Raw genomic sequence first — 15,221 nt, 5'->3', positions numbered from 1 at the left:
ATGAGTCTTTTTAAATGGAGATAAAAGATGATTGTCAGACATTTCTCTTGGTTTTCGTCTGGGCTTTTCTGCCCAATTGTGTCCCAGAATGGCTTTCATCGATAGTTCAAAACGATCTCCAGTTATGTACTGAAGGGCAGACTTGAGAATTAAAAAATTGTGTACTATTTTCAGGATTCCAAAATAAAAACAAATTGAACAGAAACTCACTTGGTACATCCATGTTAAATTCACACTGAATAAGAATAAGATGCAGGCAAAACAATGGTAAGGTTTGCTTTCTCTGTCTCGCAGTATTCAAAAGAGTCCATCAGATTCTTAAGAGTTTATGGACCTCAAATTGTTCCACCTTCATTCATTTTGTAATACGTTGTAAAAGCGCACTTCTTCATTATGCTGAAGTGGATTAGGGTTTAAAAAGAGATAAGATCCAGCATTACGTTTGTCCATCTGTAAGTAGCTTAACAATTCAACAGTTGGGATAAGCGCTCAACTCATATTCAACTGGTTCCTCTTAATGCAGACATTAATTACTATATTAGTCTCCCAGTAGTTCCATCATAGTTATAAGATGAAAGCCGTTCTCTGAAATATATGGCTCCATAGCAGCTATATCTGTCATGTGTAACAATGTAAAATATCTGAGGATAAAAACATGACAAAGATATGAAAAATGTCTCAGTTCATCTTTCACATCATGTGGAATTTATATTACACTCTACTGATATTCTATGCAATAGGTTTATAGGCAAACTGTACGCAAATAAATGGTTGTATATGGCAGCTTCAATCATAATTATAGCGGCAATTTCATGAACATAAAAAGCATGACAACTCTGAAGCTCTATTAAACCTTGCTTATAACTGTTATCTAATCTAATCTTGTGAATTTGCCACTATGTACATTGTATATCTGTAAAAAGATGGTGCCACTTCACTCTGTGTCGAGTTTCTCCCTTTTCGTGGCCCCCTACTTCAAAATCTGCTTCTCTTATTCCTTTACCATCCTCCTACTCCTTTTCTCTCTTCTCTTGTTATTTCTCTCCCTCTTCCGCCCACTCTCTCTCTCTCCCACAGTCCCTCTACCATCCTCCAGCTCTTCACACAGTCTATCCATTCCCATCTTCTTCATTCCCTTCATACCCGTTCCAGCCTCTTGCTCACACAGTAACCTCAGTCTTGCTTCCTGTTCTAACCCCTTGGTTGGATGCCACTCCTCCACTTCCCCCTCCACCGGGGATGAAGTGAAGTTGTTCAATGGTATTTTGCCTTTTAGCTGCAAATGCAAGCCTCCTGGCACTGTGTCCACCAAGAGTCCCTGTTCCCATGACAACTCCGGTTCCTGGCATGTCGCCCCATCCCACTCCTCCAGCCCCGCCTCCTCCCAGGTGACCTGACATAGCCGCTGAATTGCGCTCTTGCTCTCGCCCCGAGGTCGGGTGCGAGTTCATCTTGATCATGTGGTGACGGTCGAGCGACGGCGTGGCGCAAACATTCTGCTGCGATTGAGCTTTCTGGTGGCTAACGCGGGGCAGGGTGGGTACCATTCCACCTCCCCCTCCAGATGTGTAGTCGACCATTCCCATACCCATCCTGCTTCCATCGTACTCAACCCTGTCTACCTCCTCCTCCTCTAGGTGTTCTGGGGACATCAACAGCCTGTCCTTGGACTTCTTCAGGGTGTTCGTATTGGAGTTCTTTGAGGAAGTGGCCATGGCTTTGTGGTACTGGTGCTGCTGGTTCTTCGACATCCTTGACAAGGTGCTGCCGTCAACAAGGGCGAGGAGCTGGTCCGTGGATTTGACGCGGCGTGGCGGTTTGGAAAGCGTATCATAGTTCTGGTTTTGCTTCGACTCCGGTGGATCCAGAGGGTAAGGATTTGGGGTGTGGCTTGGAGCAGACTGTGGATGAGGTATTCGAGGACGAGTTCCACGGTTGGGAAGCGTGCCTCTTCCCCCCATCGTGTAGTCGCCACCCCAGGGAAGGTGATGCTGGGAGGAATGAAAGGTGGGAGGAGCGTTGTTGGGCCTCCGTTTGGTGGTACAGTAACCTGAATATTCCTCCAATCCTCCTTTCTCTGTAGGTGGAGGAAAATATGTTTGAAAAGATCAGAAAATAAATCAAAATTTTAATATAAATTTAACTCATAAAATAAATTCTTTAACCTCCAACGATGGACTACATGCTTAACGCTTGATTTCATTAATTCTTTAAACTTTATTTCATTACTACAGCAATATTATTACAATCCTGTTTTATCCTCAACCCTGAGCCATTTCATATTTTGGCTGATTAAGTCTGAGTCATTGTATCAGCCTGTATAACCTTCGCCTGTGCAGAACTTTCTTGTCCTCCAACTGTAACTCACACTTCCCAGGAGGTTTGATGTCTAGCTGAGAGAGAGGCCTTAAGGCTGTATACGTCTGTACAAGATTGTGGGCGCTTTGCAATGGTTTGCCCTCATTAAAATGACCTTCACAAAACATTTATATCTCCCAAGCATTCCAGTGAAACACTAAAACTGCTTTAAATAAAAATCCAAGCGTACAGATATTTTTATGCAACGCTCCAAGCTCCATATGAGACTCGTGTCCTCATCATCAAGCAGGTAATTTCTCCTTCAAAACACAAATGTACTAAAAGTCACGCTGTTATTGATGTTCGTCCATCTATTTCTCCTTGTTGCTTATAAATTTGCTGAATGTCTTTGAAATGATGAGGGTTATAATTAGAAAGCAATCAAGCCAACCTTTTATGCAATTCCTACAAAACATAATTTACTTAAGATTAGAATCTTCCTCTCCACTGGTAATAAAGCACTCACCCAGACGTTTGAGAGAGGAGTATCTGTTGATCTCAGGCTTCATGGCAGCTTCATACGAGGGCGGCAGCTGAGCCAGGTTATGTAGAGATTGATGGAAGGACGGCTGGGGCTTCATGGCGTTAGTATGTTTACTGGGCTTCAATGTTCCACCGGTGGCCAGCTGCATGTTGTTCATACGCTGTGCACGCTCTTTAAACACAGTGATGGACATTGAGGTCATTTCAAACTCAGAACAAACAATTGTAGAGCTGTGGGCTTTACCTACCAATGGTAGCTGTATGTTTGGGACTGGAGCCTGTGGTGTGGATGAAGTTGTGCTGTAGATTTCCCACTGTGAAACAGAACAAAGACATGTGCTTTAGAGATTTCTGCCTTCTTGTCTTTGTGACAAATTACATTTAGTATGAATTCACAAAGTACATTTATCCATCTACTGTAAATGTTGCCCTATTAAGCTCTTTCTAGCTCCACAATGTGTTGAAAATTTTACACCGTCTGTTCATTCTAATGCCATCATATACAGCTCTGTGCTAAATAATTCACAAATGCCCTTTCATCATTTGGCTATTGCTTTTTCCCTGGGTTCCTTCTTTGTCCTGAATTTATACAGTTGGCCGTTCACTAGGCTCAAGCTGAGATGGAAACATGAAAGGAACTCTGTATGACATATAATGCAATAATACCAGCCAACTGCAACCTGGTCCACGAGGATAACATTAGTTAACAGTTAAAAAATTATTTAATATTCATGAATATTTGACCCATGACACTTTGTCGATGTTGAAATAATGGATTTTAATAATGGATATTTAATTTCATAGCATATTAAAATTTTATAAGGAAATAATGGACTTTTAATTTTCTTCTTGACCATAGATGTCAATAAATCTCAGTACATTTAGTGGATGGCTACACAATCATTAATCTTGACTTTTCATCTACACATTAACATTTAACATGATATTTATTCCATTTGAACAGTTTTGGGGTTAGAACATAACATTTTTGTCATTAGATTACAGTGAGCTGAATTTAAGTTTCATATTAAGTTTTTATGTCTTTTTGTTAATGGAGGATCTGTGGACACAAAACAAATATTATTATGATTTGTATGATATCAAATATTAATTTGAATTTTTTCTTTAAAGTGAAAAGTTAAAGAGATGCCCCCATCAGAAATGGGGCAGAAGGTCCCCAGTGGAATGTTGCGGCTTCTTCAATAATTATTATTATTTTGATTGATTAATAATAATAATTATTAATATATTTTAATAATATCATAATTAAATAGTGTAGTATTGTATGTACATATCAAATATCTTCATTATTCATCATAACATATAGGTTAATTAAACTGAATATAAAGTGAATCCATAGATTATTGCTATCATCAAATTAATTTAATATTTTTACATTCTCGACAACATATAAATAAAAAGATTGTCCCCTATTAATTTTGTGCTACCAATAAATGTTTCTATTAATTTCTATTAATAATAAATTATAATACATTTTTTTTAAATGATATATTAAATAGTAATACTATCTTTAACATGCTAAACTCATCTTGCTAAACTAAATGCACACTGTTCTTAAAGGGTTAGTTCATCCCAAAATGAAAATTAGTCCATGTTTTACACACCCTCAAGGCATCCTTGGTGTATATGACTTTCTTCTTTCAGATTAAACCATTTGGAGTTATATAAAAAAATTGTCTTGGCTCTTTCAAGTTTAATAATGGCAGTGGGCAGGTGTTATTTTTTTCAAGAGTCTGAAAGTAGTCAAATAAAGTGCACGCATCCATAATAAAACACGGCTCCAGGGGGGTGAATAAAGGCTTCCTGTATTGAATTAATGTGTTTTTGTAAGCCAAATATCCATATTTGAAACAGTATAAACACCTTTTTCTCATTTCTGTTAACTGTCGTAGGCATAAGCCATTCCAGCAGATAACGTAGGACATATGCGTAGCATAAGCATCAGTTATTAGTGACGAACACAGAAGCGCAACAGAGAGAGAACAAACCAAAATGCCAGTCACAAATTAGAAGCACAAAACAAAGATTTGTAAAGAAAAATTATGGAGAGTTGGCCAGAGACTGGTTTTCCTTTGGTAAAGTAAGGAAACTTTGCTTCCTTTGCTCCTGTAAACAAACGTTGGTTTTCACGAGATTCACATGCACATGTGCTGCACCTACGTCATCTGCCTGAAAGGCAGTCTCTCATGAATGCGACAATCAGTGGAAATTACACAAAAGTATTTATATAGTTTTAAATATGGATATTTTTCTTTAAAAAATGCATTGATTCACTACAGAGTCGTGTGATGCTTTAATATGGATGGATGCGCTTTATTTTGAAATGTTGAACAAAAACACCCGCCCATCCCATTATAAAGCTTGAAAGACCCAGGACAATTTTTTATATAACTCTTGATTGATGAGAGGGGGAAGTTGTGACCTAGTGTTTAAAGAGTTTGACTCCTAACCCTAAGGTTGTGGGTTCGAGTCTCGGGCTGGCAATACCATGACTGAAGTACCCTTGAGCAAGGCATATTCAGTCAGCATAAATGGCTGCCCACTGCTCCGGGTGTGTGTTCATGGTGTGTGTGTGCACTTTGGATGGGTTAAATGTAGGGTGACCATATGCGCTGTTCATACGGGACACGTCCCAGCCAGGATTTTAATATTGTCTAAAATATCCAGGTTTTGGCTATTTGCACTGTGCAGGTTGATCGTTGTGTAACATTCATGAGAGCTATAAAGAGCAGAGCAGATGGCTACTTATGCTTTCGAATCACTTTCACGTGTTTGTTCGTTCGTTGGACTTGAAGCATTGTGGCGCATTTTTTTTTTTTTTTTTTGGATTTGTGCGCAGCGACGCTTCAAGTCAATTGAACGAACGAACAAACATGTGCACATATTTGCATCGCTTTGATCTTTCCCGTCTTGATCTCACCTTCTCACACGCAGCCCCACGATTGGTCGATTATGTACAATACCTGCATGTTATTGGTTAAACTGCACTGGATGTTTTAGGCATTATTAAAATCCTGGCTGGGACGTGTCCCGTATGAACCGCGCATATGGTCACCCTAGTTAAATGCAGAGCACGAATTCTGAGTATGGCTTTTTTCACTTTGATTGGATTTGTCTGAAAGAAGAAAGTCATATAAACTTAGAATACCTTGAGGGTGAGTAAAACAAGGACTAATTTTCATTTTTGGGTAAACTAACCCTTTAAGGAGGGAACCTCCTCTGCATATGGAGATTATGGAGCTTTCCACTTACGTCGGTTATCTTTATTCTGTAGCGTTGGATAGTGATTTTTAGGTGGCCGTCCAAGAGTTCCCTCTCCTCCTCCAGTACCCAAGGCTACACTGTTGTTCCTCTCTCCCTCTTGAACTGGACTCGACTGGTGACGCAACATTTCCACAAGAGCCCTGACAGGGAAGCAAGTAGGAATCATTAGTCAATAGAACACAATTTAAGGTAGATCAAACATCCTTTTTAAAAGAGACTCGTGAACTCTCACCTGGGCATATTGAGTTCTCTGTTCCGAGGCTGTCGTGAAGCCTTGTGGAATGCCACTTTAATGGCCACTGCCACTGCCACTGTAAACGAGATGACTCCGCCGATGACATAGACCGTGTTGTTGCTTTGTTCGATGCGGCTGAGGTCCGGATCGGCAGGCAGTGTGGATCTGGTCGCAGGAGGGGCCGTATTGGCCCACACAGGGGAATGGTAGTTGTGGCAGATGTTCTGATCCAACCTTTGAGAGCGGTCCGGACAACAAAACCGATAATGGCAGGTGCCACAGCAGTAGATGAAGTCATCCTTGGAGCAGTTAAAGGTGAGGTCATACTGCCCCATGACATCATAATAGCCCCGACACACGTCCACTTCCACCAGTTTGCGAGGAGGCGGAGCTACCTGCGCTGCTCCGAAAGGGGCCTTCAGTGCATCAGTCGTTACATTCTTTGGCAGCATTATCTGAGGCAGCGGCCTGGGGGGCATTTCTGCCGCTCCAGCTGGCTGCTTTGGCCGACGATTCATGGACTTCCCTCGCATGCCCCCAACGTTTTTAGAAAGGGGATACAGAAAGCCCCTACCCTGAGATCTGGGGTTGGGCGTTGGGGTAATGGTGATAGGCCCATTTGGTGTGTTTCTGGTAGGGCCCGGGACGCTCGCAGAGGAAGCGTTAAGTGGGACAGCGATTAGCAGGAAGAGAATGATGACACGCATTCGAGCTTCCAAGGTGGGCATCATCTTTACATGACTAACGCTGCTATTTTGTCTCGCTGACTCAACCCACCGCACAATGCGACTTTTGTAAAAACAGCCTGATTGCACTGTATGTAAAATATACTTGTAGCAGCCCTCCGACGTATGAAATCTGAGTATATACCAAAACAGTCTCGAAAGAAAATTCTGTTCTCAAAGTCTGTTAAAGTGTGTGCTGTGAACGGTCACACTCCGAGTCGGTGTGAGAGAAAAAGAACTATTTTGAAGTGCTTTGAGCTTCAAGGTGAGTTACACAACACATATTCGCTCATCATGCCGCGCTTCTGTCCAACTTATAGCTGAAAAACCTGAACAATATGTAAAACAATCCAAACTCTGACAATATTCTGTGCAGGTAACAATACAATTTGCTAGTTCATGTATGAACAGGAAATGAAAGACTATTTAACAAATTGTCAGTTTTGAATGTATTAACAAGACAAATATTCCCTTTTGTGGATTTCCACAGACAAACAAATGGCTTCTCGTTACTGTCCTTTACTTCAGTAGCTAGTGTTTTAATGACACATGAAGGCAATTATGTTGTAGTACAACTGTGTACATTAAAAGTATTTAGGTTTAATTCCCCGTTTTGGCACTTATCAGAATTAATTATTCATTTAAGAGAAAGGGGCAACTGTAAACATCTTTAAAATGTAAACTAATGTTTTGCTTCTCGCCACAATTAATGTTTTACTTTTTTTGGGCACTCCTTACATTCAGCAATGGCACTTAGTCTTCAAGCAGATTTCCCTGACCTGTAATGCTCCCTGAATGTTTACTAGTAAGAACAAATATAATCAATTTCCATACACTTGGTGAAATAATAAATAATAACCTCAGAAATGAATCTTTTTCGACTGCACTTGTTTACGTGTGAACAGGACTACTCCAAATGTTGAACTTCAAGGGCAGTAATGTGAGGGATCATTTAGATTCTGTGCAGTATTTCATTCATGGCCTATACGTTACTCAACTAAAATGAATTTGTGTTTCCTCACTCAGCATGTGCAGAATTACCAAATGGATAAACCTGTGTAAATTTAAAATAGTTAAAAGAGATCAGATATGAATCGAGTCATCTGTCATGTTGGATATAAAATGTACGCCCTATCTACACCTATTTTAAGTGTGTATTGAAAATGTATAATAAACCGTTGACACAGACACACAAAAAATGATGATGGTGGCAGAAAAGACGTAAAACGTTTTCAAGGCTGATTGTCTTCACAATAGAAGTTTCCAAGGAGAGGGACTGTGTGTAAACCTTGCAGCCGCTTTCCAGTTTCTTATGGTTCACGCAGCAGATTTGCTTTTAAGATAAGCCCAGATAAGCCCACCGAGAAACATTTGAAATGGTTTGTTGAAGCTCTCAGTGAAACTGTTAATAATACCATGGTGTGGACATGGCTGTCTCCTCATTAATTTAGCAGGGTTGATCTTGGAATCCACTGGCAGTTATGAAGTGTTCGGTTATCAAGCGATGTGCCTCTGAAAAGAAATTAACACATTGATGTTACATCCTACATGCGCTCACACACACACACACAGACATCTGTGAAAGTTTTTGAAAGATCATAGTTAGCTTGTCATCTGCATGGCAGCCTATTATTTTCATTGTGACACGTATGGCATGTGACAGGCAAATAAGGTATGCAGCAAATAATGCGATCAATATAGAATCCACAGATTTCATATGGGGTTGGACTGTATGTCTATACACATTATCTACAATAAAAACAAGAAAAAGGTTTATTCAAGGAGACATGCATTACTAGCTAGCGCTTGTTCATAAGAAATATTAGTAAATGCAGACATTAAATACACATATCTAAAATTAAGCAAACATTTAACAAATTGCTGCACACATTCAAACGATTAAACTTTTTCAATCAAGTGTGTGAAAAGATAGAAAAACTGCAAAATATGACCATGAAATGAATTGAGCATTAACATGAACTCTTGATAACTTGCTCATAGAATTATTATTTTATCAAATAAGCATTGTATAGTCGTGTATAACCTATATATGATTTCCATTCGCAGTAAAGCAAAACGCATCATTTCAATAGCTAACTTGCTTTTGCCCTATCTGTAAAATCAACAATGAATGCTCTGATAATCGTACAAGTTATGATTCTTCAAATTTTTTAAAAGGCAAAATAGAAAGTCTATAGAAATTAAAAAAAAAAAAAAGTTTTGTGTGTGTTAACTTAATGTGTAATATTGTTTCTGCAAAAATGACAATAATGATAGATAGATAGATAGATAGATAGATAGATAGATAGATAGATACTTGAAAAACAAACTTAACTACAGCAACATTTTAGTATTTATATACAGATTTAATATTTATCCTTTAAATCTGTCCTTAAACCTTAATCTAAAATGTATACTAAGTACGTGCAGTACAGCTGCAGATTCCAGCTCATGACGCTGAAAAGAAGGGCTGATGTGATGACCGTTTGTCTAATGTGTTACAAAAAGTCACTATGAATCAGAAGCATTGAGAGAAGTGAATAGTAGTGATGATCTGAACAAATAGTGATCAGTGCTTTTCAGAGAGCATAGCATGATGCATGACACGAAGGAGGGGGTAAAGCAAGAGAGAGATGCTGCTTTCCTGACACTGTAGGTCTGTGTGTCAGAATGTTTGGGAGGAAGTGAAACAGTCAGTGTTATTCTGTAATCAATACCTATATGCATTATTTGTCACAATTGTAGGGGCCTGTGGAAAACCGTTGAGCAGATAAAAGGAGGTTGGGTAAAGTACGAAAGAAAAGCGAGATAAATGCAGGGTAGAGGTTTAAATATGAGCACAGCATAGCAGAAGTGCACAGAGCCAGAGGTATGACAGAGGAGAGGTGCTTTGTGTGTTTGTTAGTGTGTGTGTATGTGGGAGTTCAGTGTGTGGGTGGAAGAGAATTGAGAGCGTTCAGTGACACCACTTACTAACACACATACGCACACAGTGTACACAACACCGGGAACATACAGTGCTAACACCAGACGTAGAGACTGCAACACATGCAGACAGTATCCTGGCTCACAAAATGCACTTTTTACAGGTATAAAAACTGTGTATAGTCTTCCGAAAAAGAGTGAATATTCAAAATCTGTTTTCGCAGATCAACAGGTTAATGCCATAAGGGACAACAAAACAGCACGGCTTTGATGTAATGAGACACAGATACCACTAAGGAAAACTGCTCAGAGAGGAGCCACACAAGTCTGCAGGAAATACAGCATTGACCGAGAAAATAATACTTGAGTCTCTGCTGCAGGCTGTGCTCTCATCTGAGGTATAGCTAAAATAATGAACTATGGAATATTGTCTGATCTTAGAAATAAAAAAATATATATTATATACACACTTTTAAATAATTAAGAATAGAAATATAAAGAAAATACAGAAAGTGCACCGGCTCAAATTCACACACACAAAAAATAAATAAATATTATATTATATATATTCTATATATATTAAATATTTCAATGCTAAATAAAAAACAAATATAGGCTAATTATTCTTTGAAGTATTTTAAAAGTCATGAACATAATATAAAATCCATACATTTGTTTACAAGCAGTCTTAATAAACAAAATGCTCTAAATAAACCATTTTTTATTTGAGTATGTTTTAAAAGAAAATACTACAACAAAATCAGGTATAATAAATCTGGGGACAATAACTGCTTGTATTAAAGTTCAAGCAAATAATGTAAAGAAAAAAGGTATATTATATTATATACACTATCAATGTTTTTTGAAATTGTAAAAAAAACAATGATTATTTTTTTAAAAGAATATACTATTAATATTACAGACTGATTATATACTGATTCAGTAATGTACACAATTACATAATTAGAATTATTTACTTTTTTCACATTCAATGTGTTATTTGCCATTTCTTTGTAATTGTTTATTAAATGTATAGGCAGTTTCTGAGAAAGTGTATTTCAGTGTATTATTTACATTACATTATATTATATTATGATGCAATAAAGATGTTTGGCAAATGTTTAAAATTACCATGGCTGAATTTGATAATATATTCCACAATAAAAGTAATGATTGAAATATTATACAACATTTAGATATATTAAAAAATAATTATTTGAATGGTCAGAATATATTCACTTATTTATGTAATGGTGGGAACTTGATGAATGCTGCAAAATGACTTCAACACTGCTGCTAATAACGCTTTAATAATTAGCAAAACATAACCTGCTTGTGGTTTTGCCCCCATTTTGTGCATAATTAATATAGAAGCATTAAATGTCCGAAGTGCTTTTAGAAAAGACTTTGCATTGACAGATGCAATAACGGATTTTGCACATACAAGCAGCCTACGTGGGAAGAATGTTTTTCCTTTTTTCACCATTGTATTTTGCGCACACCCATGAGAAGTTCAGCTGCAAGCACTAAGCAGCAAGAGAAGACATTTTAGTCACGGATCCCTGATCTGAACAGGTGTGGCATTGAGTGATTCATGTGGGCCATTCACAGTTTCCACAGAAGCAAACCTAAGAACAGCCCATAACATTAAAAACAGTAACCTCTCATTTGCATATCTGTAATAAAGCGTAGGCCATTTTGACACCTTCTCGTCTATGTCAAACAGTATGCGCCTCTACAAACTGGATTAGCTTTTCCTGAACACGGCACCCAATCAGCAAGGCTCTGTGGGCGACTTCTGAGAGATGTGACACTGAAGATGTGGCGCATTCACAAACAGTTTCTAGAACGTGAGTTCACAGAGGAATCACGGACGATTCGTTCGCTTTTAATCTGATTTTGGGAAATCGTGCCATTCTCTTTGTATTTAATTGTATTTCTGTTGCAAAACATGTCTGTTTTGGATGTTCTCTCGACTTCTTTTTATCTCCCTCCCTCCATTTCCCTCTCTCTCTCGGTGATATTCAGTGCGTGGGTTGAGGCAGCTCACTCTCCCTCAGAATAGCACTGCAGTAGTTCAGACTTGTATAGAAGGAGAGAAGGATAAAGAGAATGATAGATGGGATGAATAGACCTTTTTCTCTCCTCTAAAACTGCTGTTCTCATGAAAGACAAACAGTTTGCCCTTTTCCTTCATACCCCCCACCGTGCCACTCCAGGCTGCTCTTGGACTTGACTATAGCAGTCCATCACATCCTATAACATACACTCATATTAAAAATGCATATTTATAAATGCACTGCCTTGTTCTGGAAAGGGCTGGTCTGTTAAATAAATGCAATGAGAAGTGAAAGACAAAAAAAGCGTCATTAGATCTGAAGGAATGACATGAGTCATTTTCACATAGGACAGAATGAGAGTGAGTAAGGCTTCTGTCATATGTGCAGACCCCCCAAAAAAATCAGTACAATGTGTTGCAAAGCACCAAAATGTGCCATTTGGCAAGCACAGATTCTGCTTGGTGCTTCTTGACGGGATGTTTTTTTACTTTCAAACTCGAAAAACAGCTTTATTCAAGAGCTGGGATAATGAAACCAGTTCAAATAAACTACTGAACTCTATTTGCAGGGCTTTGGCATTTTTTGTTTTCTTTGAAACTAAACAAAACCAGATGATGTTGTATATAAATGTAGCCTAATTCAAAATCCTATTTCAGAAGCCTCAGATTTGTAGTAGGCTAATTTCCAATAGTGATGCAGTATTTGCTTTTCACCTGCAGTTATTTAAATAAAAAAAAGTTATATAATAAAAATAAAAAAAATAAGAAGAAATAAATGCCTGTTATTTCTGTTCTGTTAATTTTGTCAACTTGGCATAACATAAGTTGACATAAATAAATAAAAAATGTAAAAAAAAATCACCGAACGTCATAGCTGTAGAGAGTTATAACGCATGAAAAGTCCTCTGCGCAACCCACCTGACAAATCGGACTTTTGTTGCTCTCGCTACAGTCATATTCCCCAATAATAACAGGGTTTGATACATTTCTGATAGCTGAAGGTGAAACTATCGTACATCGCCGTGTCTCTTGCGGATTGTGGACCTGTAATTCGCACGCGGGTGAGTAGGTGGACATGACAAGCAGCGCGAGCGCATTGAATGGCCGTCTGCGTAGGCGTGAATGCATGTTTGCACGAAAGGTGATGTGGAGCCACCTTACACTTTCATACCTGTGAACATCTTCCTCCGGTCGCTTGCAATAGATTACAAACATAAATTGTGACATGAGCATGTCGAATTAGTAACATTTATTTATTTATTTTATTTTTTAGCGCAAATCACGAAACTTAGAGAACCAAACATAGACGTCTGATCAGTTAATTAGATGACTTGCAGAAACACAGTTGAGCGACTTACCTGTGCTGATTTCTGCCGCTCCTCAGGACAACCCTGAGCGACGACGATGGCTGAGAAATTCAGTTATTTCCACAAACTGTTGCAGCACTTTCCTACTGCTGGCAGTCTCGTCTTGTGCTAACAAAACAACAGTTATAGTCACTAATTGCCTTCCAGGATTTTCTCTCACCTACCCCAGTTGTTTCCATGTTCGTACTACAGATAAAGCATCGATTTTTAGCGATAGGCAACAGATCGTGTACAACTTATTTGCGTGTAAACGTTCTGTACTGTGAAAGTATTCCAGGTGAGAGAACCTTTTCCTAAGTCCCTCCTATATTTTTAACACCGCTCAGAAAAACGGACGGCACCGATGCCATGCGTTTTTTCTCTGTGTTGCCGTTAATCGACGCCGCCTGCAAAGTGTGCGCACGGGAACATTCCGACTCTGTCACGAAACACCGGTGGAATGAGGCGGGTGTTCTCACAGAGGTCCGCTGCGCTGAATAGTGCGTTTATTGGTTTCGCGCGACGGTGCTGATGAGGGCTTGATACGTCGATTCCAGACCGCTTCAAGTGCTTCGATTCTCAAACTACTTCTCATCCTTGCCACGATTATGGCTGGCTAAGCAATATGGTGCGTGAGTGAGTAAGTGTGTGTGTGTGTGTGCTGAAGGGAGACACACTGATCGGTTGCCATGGCAACGATGTCATTTTGTTTGTGACTCTAATAATCTTGATTCCTTAAAGAACAAGAATGGGTTGCAGAAAAACAACAAGGCATCGAAATAAAGACGTATAGCGGTTGCTCGATGTGGCAGCGAGGAGTTTAGTAAACAAAATGAAAAAGATTACGAAAAAAGGAAGAAAACAACAACCCTGCATGATGACACAGCCATTGCCTATTATTTGGCACAGCCTATAAAAAAAGGCTTACATTCACATAAGTACTTGTGTAAGTACGCGCATAACGAATTAGGTACTGCACGATGTACATTTTCATTGATTTAATCTGCATTAAAATACTCTTCTTTGCAATAAATACAACTTGCATTAAAATAAGTCCTTAGTTATCCAAGGTTAATCATCTAGGCAATTGCATGCTTGATTAAATCGGTGCTAAACATTTATTTTAATTAATCTGCACCTCATCTAATATCAAACACATGAGCTCGGGTTAATCATCGCATGTCCTCTGTGGCGATGGAGACGAGCAGCCAAACACGGAGCCCGTACCGGCGCCTCCGGCTAACCGACAGCCGTCACTCGCCATTTCAGCACCATGGAGAGCGATGCAATCAGCACACAGTGCACCGAGGGCATCAAATATTAACCACTCTGTGCTAGTGGAACAATTCATTTGTTTTTCTTGATACTGTGATTCTCACAGGTGAAAAGTGCAAGCCGTTCTGCAGACTAGTTTAGGCCTATTGTGTATTTTTTTTTTTTTCATTAATGTATATGTACTTCAGACTCATATCTTCCCCCTCATCTGCTTTCTTTCCTACAGACAGCAATTAGGCGGTATGCACTTAGCCATTACTATAAAGGTAGGTGGGCCGCTGTTTTGGGCACTCAGGAAACCTGCGACGAGAACCGATCATCCGTTCATAACCCGCACAAATTAGTCTGCAATGTGCTCCATGAATATTTGGGGGGGTTCCGAATATGACACAAAATGTTTCAAGGTGTGAGATACACTGAACAGCTTCTTTTTAGTCATCTGCACTGTCCATCATTTTACAATGTTACAAAAGCAAATACTGCCGAGTGCTGGGTGAAAGCAGTCTGTATAGTAAGATGCCAAACTATTG

General features: G+C 39.0%; 1 protein-coding gene across 2 annotated transcripts; it reads right to left on the bottom strand.

Moving 5' to 3' along the window:
* Window positions 1-383: 383 nt before the first annotated feature.
* LOC113116348 (protein shisa-7-like) lies at window positions 384-15,036 on the bottom strand. 2 transcript variants are annotated; one of them, XM_026284456.1, is made up of 7 exons: window positions 13,429-15,036; window positions 13,242-13,264; window positions 6,359-8,598; window positions 6,115-6,266; window positions 3,090-3,155; window positions 2,825-3,013; window positions 384-2,077 (listed from the first exon to the last, which is right to left on the bottom strand). In XM_026284456.1, exons 3-7 carry the CDS (start codon window positions 7,090-7,092, stop codon window positions 1,161-1,163), a joined length of 2,058 nt encoding a protein of 685 aa, XP_026140241.1. In that variant the 5' UTR covers window positions 7,093-8,598; window positions 13,242-13,264; window positions 13,429-15,036; the 3' UTR covers window positions 384-1,160. The 2 variants fall into 2 exon arrangements, with proteins under 2 accessions (XP_026140241.1, XP_026140240.1); XM_026284455.1 differs by lacking the exon at window positions 13,242-13,264.
* Window positions 15,037-15,221: the final 185 nt, after the last annotated feature.

The sequence above is a fragment of the Carassius auratus genome, chromosome 16, assembly GCF_003368295.1.
Source record: "Carassius auratus strain Wakin chromosome 16, ASM336829v1, whole genome shotgun sequence".
Taxonomy (NCBI): domain Eukaryota; kingdom Metazoa; phylum Chordata; class Actinopteri; order Cypriniformes; family Cyprinidae; genus Carassius; species Carassius auratus.
This window is presented reverse-complemented; position numbering and strand designations above follow the sequence as displayed.

Coding starts and splice junctions, on each gene's coding strand:
- LOC113116348 (XM_026284456.1), bottom strand. CDS start 7,092: ATGATGCCCACCTTGGAAGCTCGAATGCGTGTCATCATTCTCTTCCTG. Junction 3,014..3,089: donor CAAACATACAGCTACCATTG/GTAGGTAAAGCC, acceptor CTGTGTTTAAAG/AGCGTGCACAGCGTATGAAC. Junction 2,078..2,824: donor CTCCTCTCTCAAACGTCTGG/GTGAGTGCTTTA, acceptor CTCCACCTACAG/AGAAAGGAGGATTGGAGGAA.